Source organism: Caloenas nicobarica, chromosome 28 (genome assembly GCF_036013445.1).
Source record: "Caloenas nicobarica isolate bCalNic1 chromosome 28, bCalNic1.hap1, whole genome shotgun sequence".
Classification (NCBI taxonomy): domain Eukaryota; kingdom Metazoa; phylum Chordata; class Aves; order Columbiformes; family Columbidae; genus Caloenas; species Caloenas nicobarica.
The window spans coordinates 3,946,053-3,968,815 of NC_088272.1; the positions used below are offsets into that span (position 1 = coordinate 3,946,053).

The window sequence follows — 22,763 nt, forward strand, 5'->3', positions numbered from 1 at the left end:
CGGCAGCGCTGCAGAGAGACAGCTCTGCCCAGGAGCAGTTCCTCTGCAAAGCGCAGCAGGGCTGAGGGCTCTGCCTGGGGATCTCAGGGAGACGAGCAAGGCAAAGAGAGATGAAAGGTGGTCAGGATGGGGAGGATGGCTGAGAGCTCACTGGAGGAGAAATCTTTGCAGCCCTTGACACGGTAAGTCTCTGGGTGCAGGGCAATGCAGCTGTATCTCTGGGAGGCATCTCCTAAAGCTGGAACAGCCACAGCTTGTGGGATCACTACGGAGAGGACTCTTCTTCAGCTATTTGGAAAATCAAAGCAGATGGGTTTGCAGCCAAGGGTGCCCAGGGCTGTCCTGCAGAGCAGGGTCCCTGCACCCCAGGGCTGTGCCGGGGCAAGGACTCTGCCGCCTGCCAGGGTCAGCGCTCAGCCTGCCCGGGGAGATCCCCACGGTGCTGTGGGGAGAAGCTGTGGGGGGAAGGAGCGACCCGTATCAAGGCAGGAAAGGTGCTTCTGCTGTTAAGGGGGTGCTGTGTGGATCAGAGCTGCTCACAGCTCCAGATCACCCCCAGGATTTTTCCAAGTGGATGCCTCAAGCAAAAGGTCAATGCAAGGATTACCAGACAGGTAGGGAGCTTTCCTGAGCCTGTCTTTTCAGTTTCCTATCCCAAGGGTTGGGGGGTGCAGGAAAGGAAAAAATGAAGATGAGCTCTCATGCTTAAACAAGTCACTGTGACTCCTGAACTGCAACTCAGAGTCATCAGTACATCTGCCAGAAGCCTCATAACATCCCTTCAGCTGCTGCTCTGCCTGTGCACAGCACCAGCATCACATTGGCTATACCCATCAGTCTTACTCTGACCTGTCCTTTTCCCCAGTCTGCAAACAGGAAGATGCCCCCAGGCAGTGCCCTGTGAACAGGCAGGATCTGTAGGGCCAGGGTGAGGGCACAGAGGGTGGGATGGTCTGTGAGTGCTGACAGGGAAGAGACGTGGACAGGGAAACACCTCCCAGGAGGAGAATTTCCAGGCAATAGGGAAATGATCAGAAATGAGAGGAAACTAAACCTGGAATTGTTATGGGAGGGAGAACACAGAAAACTCCGTATGATCCCCTGCAGTGCAGATCCCTCCTGTGAGCAGCCCCCTCGCCTCCTCTCCCACCCAGCAAAGCCTCTGCCCTCAGGGCCGGGGGCTCCAAGGCATGAAGCAGCTCCTGTGCAGCCAGAGCTCCAGTTCCCTCTGCAGAGCACAGGGGCTGAGAGCAGCTGCCCGGCAATGCTGGTGTGTGGGAGGTGGCTGCACAGCTGGGGAAGGGTGACGCTGTCTGAGTGCCCGGCTGCCTCTGCCCTGGCCTCTCTCACACCCACCCTCACCGCAGTTTCCTTCTTGCTCCACTGCTCTGGGTCACTGCTGTTGTGATCTGGTTCTTGCTGTCAGGCTCTCTGGGGATGGGAGTTTCAGCTGCAGAGTCACAGCCTGATCTTGTGGGTCCTTTCCTGCAGGTGTGTCCACGGGAACACGTGTCCCAGCTTTGCTCTGCCCTGTGGGGCTGTGGGCAATGCAGTGTGTGGGGCTGGGGAATGAGCTGAGTCTCCCTGAATCAAATGCCATCATTAGGACACTTGGATATCTCCTGGGGGTTTCCATAGATGCTCTGAACTACCCTCCAGGAAGCAAACCTGTCCTACAGTATCTGTTTGTTATGTGAAAGCCCCATGGAGGAGCACAGAGATGCTGTGACAGAGAAAATGCTGTTGGGTTTGTGAAATCAGTGGTTTCCGGGATAAACGTGGGATACTGAAACTTCAGGAGAGGGTGAGACATGTTGTGGTCTGAGGTGGGTCCCTCTGCTCTCAGCAGTGCCTGGTGGCTTTTCAGGGTAACATAGCAGTGTGATCAGCCTCCATCTCAGAAAGGTGCCAGCCCAGGGCAGCTGCAGCAAGACAGGAGGACAGAGCAGCTGCCCTCACTCTGCACTGACCCACAGGCATCCTCTGGTCTCGCAGGACTCGCTCTGTTCTCCCTGAGTGCAGCAGAAATGCTGAGGGTTTCTGACACCCAACAACACTCTCCAGGGGAGTTGCAGGAAGCTGCAAAAAACCAAGCCTCTCAAACTGCCTTGTTCCGTCCTGGTTCATTATCACTAGGAGAGCAGATGCTGACAGTCCCTTCTGCACCAGGAACGGGTCCATCTGACACAGCTGAACCCCAGGTCTGTCCCCTGCCCCCTGTTCCATGACCCCTGCTGCAGAGCAGGGCTGACTCCTGGGCAGCCAGCGGGCACAGGCCCTGCTCCTCACGGCACCTCCAGCCAGCACCACCCAGGGCTCAGCCACGGACCCGAAGGAAGGTCTGGAAAAGGACAAGGGGTGTGGAGCGGGGGGAGGGGGTATGTGATTTTGCTCAGAGAAGTTTCTCCTAAATTGTCACTTTCTTTTGCTCCTGTAACAGTGCCCCACGGTCATCAGCAGCAAATGTCCAACAGCAGCTCCATCACCCAGTTCCTCCTCCTGGCGTTCACAGACACACGGGAGCTGCAGCTCTTGCACTTCTGGCTCTTCCTGGGCATCTACCTGGCTGCCCTCCTGGGCAACGGCCTCATCATCACCACCATAGCCTGTGACCAGCACCTCCACACCCCCATGTACTTCTTCCTGCTCAACCTCGCCCTCCTCGACCTGGGCTCCATCTCCATCACTGTGCCCAAATCCATGGCCAACTCTCTGTGGGATACCAGGGTCATTTCCTATGCAGGATGTGCTGCCCAAGTCTTCGTTTTAGGTTTCTTGTTTGGTGCAGAGTATTCTCTTCTCACCATCATGTCCTACGACCGCTACGCTGCCATCTGCAAACCCCTGCACTACGGGACCCTCCTGGGCAGCAGAGCTTGTGTCCACATGGCAGCAGCTGCCTGGGCCACTGGGTTTCTCAATGCTCTGCTGCACACGGCCAATACATTTTCACTGCCACTGTGCAAGGGCAATGCCCTGCACCAGTTCTTCTGTGAAATCCCCCAGATCCTCAAGCTGTCCTGCTCAAACTCGTACCTCAGGGAACTTGGTCTTCTTCTGGTTAGTCTCTTATTAGTATTTGGGTGTTTTGTGTTCATCGTAGTGTCCTATGTGCAGATCTTCAGGGCTGTGCTGAGGATCCCCTCTGAGCAGGGACGGCACAAAGCCTTTGCCACGTGCCTCCCTCACTTGGCCGTGGTCTCCTTGTTTGTCAGCACTGCCATGTTTGCCTACCTGAAGCCCCCCTCCATCTCTTCCCCATGGCTGGACCTGGTGGTGTCTGTTCTGTACTCAGTGGTGCCTCCAGCAGTGAACCCCCTCATCTACAGCATGAGGAACCAGGAGCTCAAGGATGCCCTGTGGAAACTCATATCTAAGTGTTTTCTGAAGCAATAAACTGTCCATCTCCTTCTACGTATCCGTTTTAATGTAACTAGTTGGAGGCCCAGCCTCTCATCTCAATTTTCTGTTGTTATTGATGTTTTTTTTTATTGTGATAACATTGTCATCCCCTTTCTAAATTACTTTCTGCTTTGCTTTTATAACCACTGGTTGTGTAAATGAGGAGCCATGATCTGTGTGTATTTAAACAAAATAAGGGGCCCTGTAGTGACTTGTTTTTCAATATATATCCTTCCTGCAAGGCCTTTTTGAGCTGCATGGACAGCTCTTGTGTACATGGGAGGAGGGGAAAAGAGTCCAGCCTGGCAGCCCTGCCAGGGAGCACCAGCGCTTGGCCTTGCAGAGCTGTTCTCGTTCCACTCCCACACTCTCCTTCTCATCCCTTGTGTTGGTGCAAGGCCTGAGTGCTCTGGCAGCCTGGTCACCGTCCTGCTGTGTGTCAGTCCTGTGAGCGCAGGCAGGGACAGGCCATGGGCACTGCTGTGACAGAGCTGGCCTCACAACAGCCTTTCCAGAAAGAAAGGTGATCTCCTATGGGCAGGGCCAGAAGGTTTAGCTCTTCTTCCAAGCTTCTCTGTAGAACATGCTGAATTGACATGCAGATGCAAACAGCAGGGTACAGCTGCACAGTGTGTGTGTGCAGGGCTGGGCACACAGCAGTGTCCTCTCACAGCCAGGCCTCCTGCCAGAGACCTGCAGGACCAGCACAGCAGGGGCTGGGCTGTGCCATGTGCACTGGACACCCCATGGAAGCTGCCCCAGGGCATCGTCATGGACTGGCCCCTCACAACCACCATTTCCAGCCCTGGCCTCTCTCCCCAGCTCACAGAGGTTGTTCTTCCCTCCATGGATGGACATTGAATGAGTTGTTCACCAGTCCGAGTTTGTATTGTAGAGATGAGATGTAAGCATGCACATCATGTACATGAGGTGACATGAACGCGAGTGAGCACAAACACCATCAACTATTCCTTTGGTTTCCATGAAGGCCTGTGGCACAAAAAAGGTCTTGAGGTCACTTCATATTGGGAGGAACATCCCATGGGAAACCACCTGAATGCAGCACTGGGATGTGCTTCCTTGAACTGAGGTCCCCGTGTCCATTCCTCATGACGTGGGACATCTCAGATGAGTGCAGAGCAGGGTGACACACCACAGGGCTGAGGTGTATCTCGTCCCTTTGGAGTGGCAACAGGAGGCCTGAGAGAAACTGTGACTCATGCCTCTATTTGTAAAATGGACAGACCATGTCTCTGAGCATCCTTGGGTGCAGAAGGAGTCCATGAGGCCAGCTCAGATGTGGACACCTGACAGAACCTGACATTTCTGTGTGTGACTCCAGGAACAAACCCCATTGGCCCAGTGAGATTCATCTCAGCTTCCCTGGATAGGATCATTGCAAGTGCTGCATTCTGGCACATCAACCTTGCCCGTGATTCCAGATTGTGCTCTCAAAAGTGCTAGAGAAACCAGAATGCTTTTCACTCAGATTGTTAGTAGGAAATATGTTTGACAAATTTGAACAAGGTGAGGAAGTGAGATGGGTGCCTATAGCCTGTGGGAAAGAGAGGCAGGTGTAGGACTGTGTAGAGCACACTTCAGTCTTGGTCAGGTCCTGGGTGCTAAGGAGGGGGATGGATGGGTGTGGTATTATGAGGTCAGTTGTGTCTCGGTAACTCATAATCCAGTAGGCAGCGTGTGGCTGTGAAGGGGACTGTGGGGTCAGTTCTGTCTCTGGAGGTGACAGCCCAGCAGCAGGAATGTGGCTGAGAAAGAACCTCTGCCAAAGTACCCACAGCCCCTACCCAGGAAGAGGCCTTGGAGACGGGCTGTCATGTCCATCCCACCTGAGTACATGATGGCACAGCAGCAGGGACATGGTCGTGTCTATCAGAGAAGCTGAAAGGTCAGCAGCACTCATGGGATTTAGAAGATCATGGTGAGGTTACTTCTTTCTGGTGAGGTGAAACACCACAAGAAGCCTAATGGGTTGGGTTCCCTGCATGAAGGGCAGTTTCTGAGATGGTTGAGCTTTCCTTGATAGTGGGAAGAAGCAGAAGAGAGAAAAAATATGTCAGAAAGTGCAACTTGGAAGATGGAGACTGGATATCAGGAGGAAGAAATGTCACTGGAAGGGCAGTGCTGTGGTGCAAGAGGTCACCCAGAGGGAGCTGGATCAGCCCATGGTTTGTGTTCCAAAGAACAGCCAGTGAGGGTGCAGACACATCAGTGAAGGTCCAGAAATGCTGGGGTGAGAGCAGGTGGGGAAGCAGATGGGTGTGTGCAGCCTGCAGGGAAAGAGGGGCCAGTGTAGGACCATGTAGAACAGCCTGTGATGGAGATGGGAAAGGGCACTGGTGAGGCTGGAAGGGACCAACAGGACCCAGGTCTCTGTCCCCTTGGCCATGGCAGTTGTCTCTGCCACTGAGGCCCGGGAGAAACATGTTGTCCTCGTGGCATTGGGGCCTTGTTGCCTCCTTGCAGCCCCATGGGGAAGCTGGAAGTTGTTGTCCCAGCGTTGTCCTTCCCTCGGCCTTGCACACCCACATCCCACGGTCCCAGGAAGAGCCCTGAGCCGTGTGTGAGGGACAGGATCCCCCTTCCCATTGCCTGGAGGTCGTGGCTTCTCCTTTCTGCTGCAGAAAGCAAACCAAGGGGTTTCTCAGCATCAGAGCTGAGGAAAACACTAAAAGGAGACCTCATGGTGGCTACAGCTTCCTCACAAGGGGAGAAGGAAGGGTAGGTACTGATCTCTTCTCTCTGGTGACCAGTGACAGAACCCAAGGGAATGGCAGGAGGATGTGCCGGGGGAGGGTGAGTTGGACATGAGGAAAAGGTTCTTCACCTAGAGGTGCTGGACACTGAACAGGCTCCCCAGGGAGGTGTCACGGCCCCAATTCTGACAGTGTTCAAGAAGAAACGGGACAACATCCTCAGACACACGGTGTGAACTGTGAGGTTGTCCTGTGGAAGGACAGGAGTTGGACTCAATGATCCTGGAACACAAGAGGTTCCACTTCAATATGAGAAGAAACTTTTTCAGAATGAGGGTGACAGGGCCTGGAACAGGCTGCCCAGCGAGGTTGTGGAGTCTCCTTCTCTGCAGACATTCAAAACCCGCCTGGTTCCTCTGTAACCTCACGTGGGTGTTCCTGCTCCAGCACGGGGATTGGACTAGATGATCTTTTGAGGTCCCTTTAAATCCCCAGCATTCTGCGATTCTGTGATTCTGTGATCCTTGTGGGTCCCTTCCAACTCAGGACATTCTATCATTCTATGAAATACTAGGTCAAAAGTCTATGTTTTCATTGTACAGATGAGTTGTAAACATACACATCATGTGCATGTCCACTGTGTGCATGTGATAAGATGAACCCAAGGGAGCGCAAATGCTTTCAGCTATTCATTAGGGATCCATAAAGGTCAGTGGGACAGAGATGGTGTTCAGGGGTCTCTTCCAACCTGTGTTATTGTAGGATTCCATGAATCTTTTCTTGGAGAGCTCTTTCATGTCAGAATAGACATAGGAAGAAGAAAGAAAAAGAGGCAGAAGCAGAGATAGAAAATGCCCCAGTGTAAATACAGCAGCTCCTCTGAGGAACGTTTCTCCACTCAGACCCTTGATAGGAAATCTATTAGATACATTTGATGAAACCAACTTAGTTTTACCTGCTCACACACTGGAGCACAAGGAGGGCGATGGCTGGGTACGATGCCATGTGCTCAGCTGTGTCTCAGGAACTCATAGTCCAGCAGGAAGCCAATGGCTGTGGAGGGGACTGTGAGTCACTTGTGCCTCTGCAGGGGACAGGCCAACAGCAGGAACAGGGCTGGGAAAGGGACTGGGAGGTCACACATACGAGACGAGCAATCGGGCCCAATCAGCATGGCTTTATGAAAGGCAGGTCCTGCTTGACCAACCTGATCTCCTCCTGTGACAAGGTGACCGGCTTAGCAGATGAGGGAAAGTCTGTCGTGGGGGAGTGAATCCACCACACGGGCTGTGGATGTTGTGCACTTAGACTTCAGTAAAGCCTTTGTCACCGTATCCCACAGCATCTCCTGGAGAAGCTGCAGCTCATGGCCTGGATGGTGTATCTGCGATGGATAAAGAACCGGCTGGAGGGCCGGGCCCAAAGAGTTGTGGTGAACGGAGCCAAACCCAGTTGTCGGCCGGTCATGCGTGGTGTCCCCAGGGCTCAGTATTGGGGCCAGTTCTGTTTAATCTCTTTGTCAATGATCTGGATGAGGGGATCGAGTGCACCCTTAGTAAGTTTGCAGATGACACGAAATTGGGTGGGAGTGTTGATCTGCTGGAGGGTGGGAAGGCCATACGGAGGGATCTTGCCTGACTGAGGTCAATTGTATGAGATTCAACAAGGCCAAGCGCCGGGTCCTGCACTTGGGTCATAACAATCCCCTGCAACACTACAGGCTTGGGGAAGAGTGGCTGGAAAGCTGCCTGGTGGAAAAAGACCTGGAGGTGTTGATTGGCGGGTGCTGAACATGAGCCAGCGTGTGCCCAGGTGGCCAAAAGGCCAATGGCCTCCTGGTGTGCATCAAGAATAGTGTAGTGGGCAGAACCGGGGCAGCGATCATCCCCTTGTACTTGGTGCTGGTGAGGACACAACTCAAATCCTCAGTTCGGTTTTGGGTTCCTCACTGTAGGAAAGACCTTGAGGTGCTGGAGTGAGTGCAGAGGAGGGGACAAGGCTGTTGAGGGTCTGGAGCACAACTGTTCTGAGGAGATGCTGAGGGACCCGGGGGTGTTTAGCCTGGAGACGGAGGGGAGACCTTTTTGCTCTCTACAACTACCTGAAAGGAGGTTGCAGCATGGAGGGTGTTGGTCTTCTCCTGGGTAGCAAGTGATAGGATGAGAGGAAATGGCCTCAGCTTGTGCCAGAGAAGGTTCAGAATTGATATTGGGAAACATTTCTTCATGGAAAAGGTTGTGAAGCAGTGGAACAGGCTGTCCGGGGAAGTGGTTGAGTCACCATTGCTGGAGGTGTCTAAAAGATGTATAGATGCGGTTCTTAGGGTTTAGTGCAAGAGTTGGGTTATGGTTGGACTCGATGATCTCAATGGACTCTTCCACCGGAAATGATTCTATGATCCTTTCTGGAATATTAATAGCTGATAGTTCAGCTCATGACTTGTTTCTGGGATGTGTGCTTTTAAGCTCACAACTTCCAGTGTCTCTGACAGGGCAGCGGAAGGCACCTAACTGGAACCCTAACTGTGAGATTCCCTCTGCTGAAGGACCTTTTTGGGTTTTGATTTCGCCACCTGGAAGCCCCTGGGAGCCCTTGCGAGAGTGGCGGACGTGGCGTGGGCGTTACCACAGTGATGGCGATCACACTCCCACCCCTCACCTTGAAAAAGCCTCAGGGACAGCAGTTCCTGTGTGAGGAAAGGCGGAGGGAGCTGGGGCTCTTGAGCTTGGAGAAGAGGAGACTGAGGGGTGACCTCATTCATGGGGATCAATATGTGAAGGGTGAGTGTCATGAAGATGGAGCCAGGCTCTTCTGGGTGACAACCAGTGATAGGACAAGGGGCAATGGGTGCAAACTGGAACACAGGAGGTTCCACTTAAATACGAGAAGAAACTTCTTCTCAGTGATGGTAACAGAGCCTGGACCAGGCCGCCCAGGGAGGTTGTGGAGTCTCCTTCTCTGCAGACATTCCAACCCACCTGGACACTTTCCTGTGTAACCTCATCTGGGTGCTCCTGCTCTGGCGGGAGGATTGGACTGGATGAACTTTCAAGGTCCCATCTGTCACAGTCCATCCGGTGATATGCTCGTGATGGTTCATTTACCCTGATCTCGAAGCGCAAAATTAAGGCAACCAAAATGCCAAGCGGTTATAATTCAATCGAACAGTGTTACTTTATTATTTTGCTTGTAAAGCGGCACACGATAGAGAGAGTGGAGAAAAAGGAAAGGAAAGAAAGGGGGAAAAAAAAGGGTTGGCTACCACTACGAGATGCAAAGGCGTCCCTATGGTCTCGGGTGCCGTGAGAAGAGTCCTGCCGGTTCTCCGTTGTGATCCGTGATCCTTTGGTGGGGAGAGCTCAGCGATGTCCCGTCGGGAATCGTCTTTCATGCTTCTTCACCCCGCTTCACTCCCATGGATTGAGGCCAATCTCTGCCTTTGTTTCGCAATCCAGGCTGAACTGCGCAGGCCTGAAGAGTCCCCGCTTCGCTTGCCAGAACCCGTCTGTGCCTGCATCGCCTCGGTTCAGGGGTCTCTTACTGGTCCGCTGGGTGACCTCAAGACCTTCGTCAAGCCTCTGCGCATGCTCTTCTTCACTGGCCTTAGTAGCAGGGAGGAGGTGGGGGCAAGTTTGTTTGAGGAAGGAGGTGAAAATCCATCTTCTGCACAGCAGCTGTAGTCCCCAGGTGGGAGAGACCTGTAGAACACAATTCCTTTTAGGAGGTGGGGGCAAGTCTGGCTGCGGCAGCAGGTGGAATCCGTACAGCAGCCATTGTTACCTGTAGCCCCCAGGTTGGAGAGACCTGTACAAGACAACTTTTTTCGTCAGGCCTCTCTCCAAGTCATTGTCCAATTCTTTCTATCAGGGCATCTGTTCTCCAAGTCCCTGATGGCGATGTTCAGGCAAATACTGTTCTTCGGACCGACTCTTATACCTTCCAATCCCTGATTTCTGTGATTCTGTGAGATGGAGGGGCCAGGAGAGGGAGATGTGAGGAGATGGATGGATGAGGAGATAGAGACACCAAGAGAGGGATGGTCGGGTGGGTGGTGTGTGGAGAGCTCGGGATGGACAGATGGACAGAGACACGAGGTGATGGAGACACCAGGAGATGGAGATGGAGGGACCAGGAGGTGGGTGAGAAGATGGGGATGGACAGATGGACAGATGAAGGTGGAGACACCAGGAGATGGAGAATGAGGGTCAGGTGAGTGGTGGGATGAGGAGATGGAGGGATGTCCATGTGGAGGGACGGACGGATGGACAGATGGATGATGGACAAGTAGACTCCGGACAACTAGATGCCCCCTGCTGGGCCCTCCGCTCACTCACACGTCTTGTTGGGTGACACCAACTTCCTGGTGGCCCCAAAATGGATCCAGATGAACCTCCCTGGGAGAGCAGCAGTGGCCACTGCCCCTGGCAGGCCCCACCCACAGACCCCACCCACAGGCCCCACCCCCTCCACTCACCAATCAGGAGGAGTTCATGGGAGATGTTAGGGTCTTGTGTTTTCCATCCTCCAGATGAGGTTGAATGAAGTTGGGAAGATGTTTGGGGGTCTCAGTTGGGGTTCAACATCCTCCAGGTGGGACAAAGTTGGGGAGATCTTGGAGTCTTGGAGTTCAACGTTGTCAGCGTGAGGTGGGACAACATTGAGGGAGATGGTTCATGTCTTGGGTTCTCCATCCTTCTAGGGGAAGAGGGATGAATTTGGGGAGATGTTTGCGGGTCTTGGTTGGGGTTCAACATCCTGTGGGTGGGACAACACTGGGGGAGATGTTGGGGGTCTTGGAGATCTCCACCGGCTAGACGAGGAGAGATGAAGTTGGGGGAGATGGTTGGGTCTTGGGTACTCCATCCCCCAGGTGGGACAACACTGCGGGAGATGTTTTGGAGTCCTGGGTTCTCCACATTCCAGATGAGGTAGGACAAAGTTGGCAAAGATGTTTGGAGTCTTGGTTGGGGTTCAACATCCTCCAGGTGAAGAAGGCATGAAGTTGGGGAGGTGTTTGGGGTCTTGGGGTTCAATATCCTCCAGGTGGGACAAAATTGAGTGAGATGCTGGGGTTCAACATCCTCTGGATGACGTGGGACAACACTGCAGGAGACGTTTGGTGTCTTCGGGTTCTCCACCCTCTAGATGAGGTGGGACAATGTTGGAGAGATGTTTGGGGTCTTGGTTGGGGTTCAACATCCTCCATATGAGGTGGGGTGAATTTGGGGAGATGGTTGGGGTCTTGGGATTCTCCACCGGCTAGATGAGGTAGGACAAAGTTGGAGAGGTGTTTGGGGTCTTGGGTTCACTATTCCCCAGATGGGACAACATTGGAGGAGATGTTTGGTCTCAGCTGGAGTTCAACCTCCTCCATGTGAGGTGGGGTGAAGTTGGGGGAGATGTTTGGTCTTGGGTTCCAACATCCTCTAGATGAGGTGCGGTGAAGTTAGGGAGATGGTTGGGGTTGAACATCCCCAGGTGAGGAGGGGGTAAGTTTGGGGAGAAGTTTTGAGGTCTTGGAGTTCAATACTCTCCACGTAAGGTGGGATGAAGTTAGGGGAGATGTTGAGGTTCTGGTTGGCCCAAGGGGTCCAGACATGGGACATCGGGGCCTGGGTGGCACAATGGAGCTGGAGATGGGACATCATAAGACTTGGTGTCCCCAAAGTGTCCACGAATAGGACATCCTGAGTCTTGATGGCTTCACAGGGTCCAGGGATGTGACATCTTGGCCTGGGTGGCCCGAAGTGTCTGAGGATGGGACATTCTAGGTCTTGTTGGCCTAAGGGGTCCAGGGATGGGACATCCTGCTCTGCGTAGCCCAGAGGATACAGGGATGGGAAATTTTGGCTCTTGATGGCCCAAGGGGGCTGGAGATGGGACAATTTGAGTCCAGGGATGAGATATCCTGGGTCTGGGTGTCCCAGGTGGTCCAGGGTGGGACATCTTGGTCTTGGTGTCCCAAGATGGTTGGACATGGGACATCCTGATCTCGGTAGCCGAAAGGGTCCAGAGACCGGATATCCTGGGTCTTGGTGGCCTCACAGGGTCCAGGGATGGGACATCTAGGCCTGGGTGTCCCAAAGTGTCCAGGGATGGGACATCCTGGCCTGGGTGGTCCATGGGTTGGGGCATTTAACATCTTGATGGCTCAAGATGGCTGCAAATGGGACATCTTGAGTCCAGAGAAGGGATGTCCTTGGTCTTATTGTCCCCAAAGTGTCCAAGGATGGGACATCTTGGGTCTTGGTGGTCTAAGGGGTCCCAGGATAGAACATTTTCTGTATTGGTGGACCAAAGTGTCCAGATATGGGACATTTTATGTCCTGGTGGCCTAAGGGTTCCAGGGATGGCACATCTTGCGCTGAGTTGCCCAAGATATCCAGGGATGGGAAATTTTGGCTCTTGACGGCCCAAGGGCGCTGGAGATGGGACATTTTGGGTCCAGAGATGGCACAACCTTGGTCTTGGTGGAGCAAGGGGGCTGGAGATTGGACATTCTGCATCTTGGTGGCCCAAAGTGTCCAGCGATGGGAAATCTTCGGTGCAAGATTTGGACATCTTGGCCCGGGAGCTCCAGGGGTCCAAGGGTTGGGACATCCTGGGTCTTGGTGGCCCCAAGAGTCCAGGGATGGGACATTTGGGGTCCAGAGATGGGACATCTTCACTCCAGGAAAGGGACATGTTGGTCTCGGTGACCCAAGGGGTCCAGTGATGCGATATCTTGGTCTTGGTGGACCAAGATGACTGGAGGTGGTACATCCTCGTCTTGGTGGCCCAAAGTGTGCAGGGATGGGACTTCTTGTGTTCAGGAATGGGACATCTTGGCCTGGGTGGTCCAATGGTCCCAAGGGTTGGGACACTGTAGGTCTTGGTGGCCCAAGATGCCTGGAGATGGGACATTTTGGGTCTTGGTGGCTTAAAAGTTCCAGAGATGGGACATCCTGGGTCTTGGTGGCCCGAAGTGTCCAGGGATGGAACATTTTGGGTCCAGAGATGGGACGTCTTGGATCTAGGGATGGGACATCTTGGTCTCAGTGGCCCAAAGTTTCCAGAGATGGGGCATCGGAGCTCCGAGATGGGTCATTTTGGTTCACAGTGGCCCAAGGAGTCCAAAGATGGGACATCTTGGTCTTGGTTGCCCAAGATGGCTGGACATGGGACATCTTAGGACTTGGTGTCCCCAAAGGGTCTAGGGATGAGACATCCAGGGTCTTGGTGTCCTCACAGTGTCCAGGGATGGGACACCTTGGCCTGGGTGCTCCAAGGGGTCCAGATATGGGACATTTAAGGTCTTGGTGGCCCAAGATGGCTGCGGATGAGACATCTTGGGTCCTGAGATGGGACAACCTGGGTCTTGGTGGCCCCAAACTGTCCAGGGATGGGACATCTTGGCCTGGGTGTTCCAAAGAGTCCAGATATGGGACATTTTAGGTCTTGGTGGCCCAAGGTGTTCAGGGATGGGACATCTTGGCCTGGGTGTTCCAGGGATGGGACATTTTGGGTCTGATTGGCCCAAAGTGTCCATGGATGTGACATCTGTAGTCTGGGATGGGACATCTTGGGTTTTGGTGGCTCAGTGGGTCCAGGAAAGGAACATTTTAGGTCTTTTGGTGGCCTAAGGGGTCCAAAGTTGGGACATCTTGGCCTGGCTGGCTCAAGGGGGCTGGAGATGGGACATCTTAGGACTTGGTGTCCCCAAAGGGTGCAGGGATGGGACATCCCGGGTCTTCGTGGCCTCACAGTGTCCAGGGATGTGACATCTTGGCCTGAGTGGTCCAAGGGGTGCAAGGGTTGGGACATTTTAGGTCTTGGTGGCCCAAGATGGCTGCAAATGGGACATTTTTAGTCCAGGGATGAGATATCCTGGGTCTTGGTGGCCCAAAGTGTCCAGGAATGAGACATTTTAGGTCTTGGTAGCCCTAGGGGCCCAAGCATAGGATATTTTAGGTCTTGGTCACCAAATGTGTCCAGGCATGGGACATCCTCTGTCTTGGTGACCTCATAGTTTTCAGGGATGAGACAACTTAGTCTTGGTCACCTAAAGGATCCAAGGATGGGGCATTTTGGCACCTGATGGCCTCACAGAGTCCAGGCATGGGACATCTTGTTGGCCTAAGGGGTCCAGGGATTCGACATCAGGGGTCTGGTTGGCCCAAAGTGTCCAGGGATGGGACATCTTGGGTCCAGAGATGGGACATCTTGGTCTCGGTGGCCCAAGGGGTCCAGTGATGCGACATCTTCATCTTGGTGGCCCAAAGTGCCCAGGGATGGGACATTTTAGTTCTTCGTGGCCTAAGGGATCCAAAGATGGGACATCTTGGGTCTTGGTGGCCCAAAGTTTCCAGGGATGGGACATCTTGGCCTGGGTAGCCCAAGGGGGCTGAAGATGGGACATCTTGGGTCCCAGGATGGGACATCCTGCATCTTGGTGGCCCAAAGTCTCCAGGCATGAGACATCTTTGATCCAGGGATGCGATATTTTAGGTCTTGGTGGCCCAAAGTGTCCAGGAATGGGACATATTGATCTTGGTGGCCCAAGGTGGCTGGAGATGGGACGTCTTAGGACTTGGTGTCCCCAGAGTTTCCAAGGATGGGTCATCCTGGGTCTTGGTGGCTTCATGGGGTCCAGAGATGGGATATCTGGGCCTGGGTGGCCTAAAGTGTCTAGAGACGGGACATCTTGGAACCAGGGATGGGACATTTTAGGTCTTGGTCCCAGAGTCTCCATGGATGGGATATCCGGTGTCTGGCATGGGACATTCTGGCTCTCGGTGGCCCAAGCAGTCCAGGGATGTGACATTTTAGGTCTTGGTGACCTAATGGGTCCAGGGACAGGAAATTTTACCCTGAGTGGCCCAAGGTGTGCAGGGATGGGAGATTTTGGCTCTTATTGGCCTCACAGTTTCAGGGATGGGACATAGCGGCAGCGAGAGCGGCTCTGGTAGCGGCGCCGGCTACGGCAGCATGTCCGGCTGCGGCCACATCTTTTCTTTCACCAGGACGAGGTCACGGTGGAGTAGCCACCTCTCTGTCCTGCCAGAGGATGCAGCTCTGCACCCCCTGTCCCGCTTTTAAAGGGTGCCTGGGCAGGGCCCTTTGTGACATCACCAGTGACATCACAATGCCCCACTGTGGCAGTTGCACATCCCCCTGAGATCCAGAGCCTTCAATGGGGCAGTCGATGGCTCCTTCGCACCTTTTGTGCCCCGCTGTGCCTGTCCCCACGTACACACCAGGGTGGTACCAAGGTGCTGACAGTCACATCCTCCCCTGCTCCGGGCAGGGTGACTTCACCTGCACCAGCTGGGGGGCAGGAGGGGTGGGACCCTCAGTCAGTTGACAGGGTCCTCAACAAAGGAGGTGCCCAGAGAAGCTGAGAAGCTCCTGGACTATGTTGTAATGCCCACAGCCTGTCACGTCCTGCCCTCAGGTATGAGTGCGGAATGGAGGGAATGGAGGTTCTAGTTTTCCTGTTTCTGGGATAGTTTCATCCTCGGTGGAGGAGGGAGCTGAAGGTATAATGGGTAGGACTTCTTTCATGCTCTGTGAATGTTCTTTTGGATTACGCCACCTTGATACCAGTTTACTCAGTTTATCAAGGGGTAAGCCCTTTATTATATCTCTGGGAACTCCCTTTTTAATTCCTAAAAACCACCATTGTTGTCAGATCTTAGGTTTTTCTCCCTTTCCTCTTTTAATATGCAGATGCTGCTTTCTCGCAGCACTGGTAGCAGCAGCAGTACCAGTAGAAAGGGGCAGATTCTTTCCTTCAATATGATGGATTGCTCTTGACCTTTCATCTAGGATTTTTACAGGGCCATATTTCCTATTATATAATGTATCAATTCTTGTGCTACTTCCCCCCACGTCCACACCTTTTTAGTATTTAGTTGGTTGGGGGAAGTCGGGGCAGGGGTAAAGAGTGAATCAATGGTAGTGTCAGGTCCATCCCTCTGGCTCCCACTTCTGGTACCCTGGCTTCTAATCAAACCTTCCAACCTACTGGGCTCATCAATGCGATTGTCCTTTGAAGGTTTAAGTGATTCCTGAAGTCCCCTTATCAAGGGAGTCATCATGTCAGGACTCATGGGCAGCATCATTGAGGATTCACATTCGGGAATCAATTTTCTTTCATGTATCATTTGCAAGCAGGCTGCTTTGTGTACACTTTCTAGTGACTGATCAGGTGTGCCAGTGATTGCCAGGGGCTCTCCCCTTTCTAAAGGGTTTAGCCCTCCAGCCCAATAAGCAGCTCGCTGGGTTAGGGACCATGAGGCACGTCTGTCACCAGTTGTTAAGAAAACTCCATGCCCCCAGTAACCATTAGCTTCCTGTTCACTTAACTGAATTTGGTCTCCCCCAGTTAGGGATATGTGCCACACGTGCTCCGTTTCAGATTCTTTAGGGAGGCGCCCATACTCTCTCTTTAGCTTGGCCAGCTTGGTGGCAGTGTAAGGTGTTTGCTTAGCTGTAATATAAGGGTCAGTATCCTCTTCATTTGCATGAAAATATTCTGTTTTCACTAAGGGTCTCACGTGTGGGTATTCCTCATCACGTTTCTCATCTCCTCCAATTCTTTCTGAGGGTAAATTTGATTTATTTGTTGCATACTTTTCTCCTCTAGCTCCCGCACCCTCAGCACTCCCGTGTTTCTTAAACATTCTTCCTTTAGAGTAGCTTTTAATGAGCGGTTTTCTTCCCTCTCTTTTTCTAATTGTTGTGAACAATTTTCTAATTCTTCTAATTTGGATATTGTTTTTTGCAAAATCTGCACCAGATTTTCAAGGGATTCTATAATTCTGCTTTCATTACTACGCTGCCTGAGGCGATCTTCAATCACTGTGACTAGGCTGGCTCCTTGGACAGCACAGGCTATAGCTTTGCTGTTATCTGATCTAAACTTAGACTTAGCCTGTAGAGAAATCACTCAGCCCACTACACTCTGTAAATTAGCCCAATTATCATGAGCCCAGTCTTCTCCAGGTACGGAGGGTCAAGCCCCATACTTTGCTAAAAGTGTGTAGAACGAGTCTCGATCTTTCCCTAACCAAAAATCTTGATTATCAGCCTTTTCAGTCATTCTTATTACGAAGGGGCCAAACCTGATTTGGTAAGGCACAACTTAGTTATACAAAAGCACAGCAACTGCTGTGTCACCCTTGTCTTTCCCAAGTGGTTGGAGGGGCCAAAAATCTGCTACGGGCAGGCTCAACTTAGTTACGCAAACACACAGGATTGCCCCTTCACTCTCCCTAGCAGACAGTTCTCATCAACATGAGAACAACACCCATATTTGCACTTTGAGATCCCAGAGACAGAGCCCTCAACTCAAGTTTGGAGCACTCAACACCAAGGTGTGTGTGGTGTGTGGGAAATCTGAATCGCCCCCCTTGCTTTCTGGACACCTCTCACCTTATCGGGTGTAGGGCCAGGTGTGGATGGAGTGAAACTTTCTTCTCCTATTACAGACCAAACAGTACCTGCACTCCTCTGTTTTCTCAGAATCCTGTCCGTGACACCAATTTAATGTCACGGTCTTGATCTCGAAGCGCAAATTTAAGGCAACAAAAATGCCCAGGAGTTATAATTCAATCAAACAGTGTTAACTTTATTATTTTGCCTGCAAAGCGGCACACGATAGAGAAAGTGGAGAAATGGGGAAGAGAAAAAAAAGGGGGAAAGAGGATTAGCTACCAGTTTTCCAGAACTGGGAATGGATTTAGGACACAAATGTCTTCAGCTCCAGGGACACAAACACCTGGTGCCAGTGTAGATGCCCCGGGAACCCCTGCCCAGGCTCCACCTGCATTGCAAGGTGCTCTGGTCTCCCCCAGGTCCTCTGTGATAGATGCCAATCCCAGGCCAGCACCTCAGGTGCACTGGGGCCCCTCAAATGGCCCTGGCTGTTTATGGTGAGACACCTGATGACTGATGTCTGCCTGGAAAGCTGCACTTTGTTGTTGGTGGTGGGGTTTTTTTTGGTTTGTTTTTTTTTGTTTGTTTTGTTTTGGTTTTGGTTTGTTTGTTTGGTGTCTTTGTTTCTGAGTTTGATTGTTTGTTTGTTTTTAACATATTAAAACAAAAAATCCAAAACAAACAAAAAACCCCCCACCACAAACACAAAAAAATGCTAAAAAGTGAATTAGTGGGAAGTATACTAAGGGTAGGAAAACAAATATTGGTCTTCCCCTGTACTTCTATTACCAACACTCCTTTATTTCATCTCCCTTGTCATTCAGGAGTTTCCATCTCTCCTGATTAGATGTCCATGTCAAAGGACAACTTTCCAGCAGACTGTCTGGACGTTTGCCCTTCCCAGTGCTCTCAGGTTTCCTCCTCCACTTGCTCTTTGGTCATTCAGTTGCCTCTCAACTCTCTGGTTTCTGATTTGAGCTTCAGGGAGTTACAAACTTGCCCCATTCTTCAGAGGTTTAATTAACATGGTAGTCAACAGGTTAATTCTGTTTATATATATCCTTTCCTATCTCTCTGTCTAAAACAGTTCTTGTATGGATGTCCCGTGTGGATGGTGGACCCCATTAGATCCAGCTTACACACACAGTTGAGGAAAGTGTTTAGTTTATGAAATTGTGTAGTGTTTACACAGGAGAGCAGGTGGGAGCTGGTGTGCAGGAGCTGCAGCATCCACCTGCAGAGCTCAGTGCAGAAGTCTGATGTGAGGAAAAGTGATGCAAGTCCCAGGTGGCCAAGGAGGGAACGGGCAGACTGGGGGTGGGGGGTGAGCAGCAAGGGTGTCCATACAGTGTCCAGCCTCAAGGGACTGTTCTCCTGCCTGTCCAGATGTCTTCAGGAGACCCTCTGGATCAATGTCCATTGCAGAATGCTGCTGTCACTTCTTCTACACACTGAAAAATGACAGAAAATACCCTTGAAAGAAAAAACCCTCCTTAATGAAATCTTCTTTGAAATCTTCATCAGTAAGTGTCCCATTGAAACCTCTCCAGTTAGTTCTACAAGTCTTGAAGACTGGAAGAAAATTAGGAAAGAAACATCGCTCGTTATGGCTTTCTGTGTTTTAATGAGCCCCATGGCGTATTTGGTGCTGAGTCCATGAACCTCAGATACCAAGGACAGACTGAAGAATCTCCTCAAGAAGCCCAAGTCAGAAGCAAAGCCCAAAGTACCTTGAAGCATTAATGGGCCCCACTGAGGGCTGTTACTGACAAAGCCTCCCCAGGGACTCGTTAGAGCAGATAATTGGAGGCAGTGATTGCATCAGGCAAAGGCAAAGTGCAGCAGCTCTGATGCTGAGAAAACCCTTGATTTGTTTGATGAAGGACAATGGCCAAGCCCTGACCCCCTGCCCCTGGGAAGGGAGATCCTGTCCGTCACGTGTGTCTCAGGGCTCTTCCTGGGGATGTGGGGATGATGCCCAGTGCAGGACAACGGTGTGACACTCCCTGGGGGGTGCAAGGAGGCAATGGGGCGCCATGGCCATGACAACCATGTGTCTCCTCTTAGGCCTCGCTGTCGGGGACATCGGCCATTGCCAAGGGGACAAAGACCTTGGGTCTTTCAGGGACATCCAGCCTTGCCAGCACCCTTGGCCATCTCCACCACGGTCCATCCTACACTGTCCCAGGCCTGTGGCTGTTTCCCCACAGGCTGCAGACACCCCATGCGCTTCCCCAGATTGTTCTCACCCTGGTGTGTCCCCACCTGTGCTGCTGTCTCTCCATCCCCACCAGCTGTTCCTTGAAACACAAAGCCATGGCTGATCCAGAGTCCTTCTGAATGACCACAGCACTGTGCTCAGAATGACATTTCTTTGTCCTGAGGTCCACTCTGGACCTCCAGAGCTGCAGTTTCTGATGGTTTTCCTTTCTCATGTTGTTTCCCTCTACCAAAAAAAAAAAAAACAACCCCAAAAAAGTGCCATCATCTTGGAAAGTGATTTTCAAGATTTCTGAAGCTACTAGTACTCTTTCTTGTCGTGGTTTTACCACAGCCACCAACTAAGACCATGAGAGCTGCTCACATCCTGCTCCCGGTCTCCAAGTGGGATAAGGGAGAGAACTGAAAGGGAAGGGAGAAACTTGTGGGTTTAGAAAAAAAAAATAATAAGACAATAAAAATAATACACTACTACTACTAATATACTAGAATATACATAAAGTAAAATATATGATACTCAGTGCAATCCCTCACATAACTCCAGTTGTGCCAAACAGACAGCCCAAGAGAAGGGAGCGCCCTGGTCCTGAACAGCTGATCCCAGCAAGAGAAAGTAAAAGTGCGAAAGGCCCAAGGGCCAACTGCAAAATGGCAGAACGGCAAAAGGCCAGACTGACATCGAACACTCCAGCTGTGTGACTCCTCCCAGTGCAGCCCAATGTGCTCATGGGCATATTCCTGTTTAGCACCACTGAGAACTGACTGAACAGCCAGGCTCAGAGGGTTGTGACCAGCGGCACAAAGCCCAGCAGGAGCTACCATGAGGACCACTGAAGGACACTGTACTACCCAACATCTCCTCCCCACAGGTGTCTCTTGGGTCCCTGGAACCACCTCAGTGACAAGGGGGAGAGCACTGCCTGTATGGGGTGGAGGAGATGGGGTCTGGAATGAGGGTCCTGGGGCAGTTTCTCCTGGTTGTTCATGCAGCAACAAGCTGGGCTGGATATTTGGAGAGAGGAACTCTTCCTAAGGGCCTCCAATGGGCTTGGGGATGGTCTACAGTTTCCTGCATGCTGCCTTTTCTGGTGGAGATCAGAGGCTGCCGGCCCTTTAGAGGACCCAGGACAGGCCTTGTCCTTCCTCTGGTCACAGCTGGACCCCAGTTCTCCAGCTCGGCCCCAGCTCAGGAGCCTTGTCTAGGGGTGACTTTTGGGGTAAGGTTGACAAGAGGGGTGCATAAGTTTGTCTTAAGGACATGTGATGAGCACCAGGACTGAAGTACCAGAGCAAAATGATGTGGCTTCTGGGTGAATACTTTCTTCGGTGCAAATCCTGAAACAGGGTCCCAGACTTGCTTTCCATGCCACCCTTCACGAGGGATGATGCACTAAAAGATGGCAAGTGGGGGACACCAATCCTTCTCCAGCTACTTCCCGGGCCTGGTGAAGCACCAGGACAGCAAGGACTTCTGGCCCTGCACCCTGAACTCTGGGTATTATCTTGGGGCAGCTGAACACCAGCATTTTTCTCTCCAAGGCAATTTCCAGCCCCGGTCAGCTCCTGTCTGATCTCCCCCCATCCCTCCTCTGATCTGGTCTGGTGCTCCTGGCCCCTTCCCTGTGCTCCCCACAGGGCCCCAACCTGGCACTGATGCCCTACAGAGCAGATTGGCTGCAGGACCATGGGGTGACTCCACACTGGTTGTGCTGCTCAGTGAGGGACACAGATGCAACTGCATGGGCTGCACTGTCACTGAGCTCTTTCCCGGGGGTCTAAAGCTCTGGAATGGGTTCAGAGCATTTCTTGGGACTCATTGGGTTTTCTGCTCATTTTGGTTCAGCAATCCTTTCCTTCTCCTTCAGGTGTCTGGAGATTGGTGCAGGAAGACGCACCCTGTCCCCTTCCCATGGACAGAGGTAGGCTGACCAGCCCGTAATTATTCAAATTGTCCTTCCTGCCCTTCTTGAAGATGGGTTTGACATCTTCCTTTCCCAAGGACCTCAGAACTTCTCTGATTCTGCTGTCACTTTTGAAAGCACAACCCAGAATCATGGGCAAGGGTGATGTAGCAGGCAGGAGCACTTGCAATGAGCCTGTCCAAGGCAGCTGAGATGAATCTCACTTGGCCACTGAGGTTTATTCCTGGAGTCACACACAGAAATGCCAGGATTCTATCAGGCATCTGTTTCTGAGCTGGTCTCAGGACTGCTTATGCACCCAGGGATGTTCAGAGACAGAGTCTGTCCCTTTTACACACAGAGGCAGGAGTCACAGTGGGTCTCTGGCCTCCTGTTGCCACTCCAAAGGGACAGGAGGCAACTCAGCCCTGTGGTGTGTCACCCTGCTCTGCACTCATCTGAGATGTCCCACGTCATGAGGAATGGACACGGGACCTCAGTTCAAGGAAGAAGATCCCAGTGGGTTGTTTCCCATGGGCTGTTACTCCCAATGTGAGTGACCTCGATGTTTGTCCCACAGGCCTTCCTGGCACTCCCAGGAATAGCTGATGGCATTTCTGCTCACTCGTGTTCATCTCACCTCATGTACATGACGTGCATGCCCGTATCTCATCTGAACAATGCAAACATGGACTTCTGACCTACTCATTCAGGAAAAAATTCTCAATCTGGTGTGACAGCCCAGTGCTGGAAAGGGAGGTTGTGAGGGGCCAGTCCATGACGATGCCCTGGGGCAGCTTCCGCGGGGGGTCCAGTGCACAGGGGCACAGCCCAGCCCCTGCTCTGCTGGTCCTGCAGGTCTCTGGCAGGAGGCCTGGCTGTGAGAGGACACTGCTGTGTGCCCAGCCCTGCACACACACACTGTTTATCTCTACACTGCTGTTTCAACCTGCAGGCTGCTTTCTTGTGCATGTCCTGAAGACGAACTTGAAGAAGACCTAAGCCCTCAGGCACTGCCCTATGAACATCACTTTCCTTTATAGAAGTAGTGTTACGGAGGCCAGCTCTGTCACAGCAGTGCCCATGGCCTGTCCCTGCCTGCGCTCAC

The 22,763-nt window shown here is 52.3% G+C and overlaps 1 protein-coding gene across 1 annotated transcript; it reads left to right on the forward strand.

The window, feature by feature from the left end:
* Nucleotides 1-2,844: 2,844 nt before the first annotated feature.
* On the forward strand, nucleotides 2,845-22,355 carry LOC135999394 (olfactory receptor 14A16-like; the record flags this gene model as incomplete). Its single annotated transcript, XM_065652951.1, has 2 exons — nucleotides 2,845-3,306; nucleotides 22,236-22,355. Coding segments are annotated over 2 exons (582 nt in total), but the record flags the coding sequence as incomplete, so codon positions are not given.
* Nucleotides 22,356-22,763: the final 408 nt, after the last annotated feature.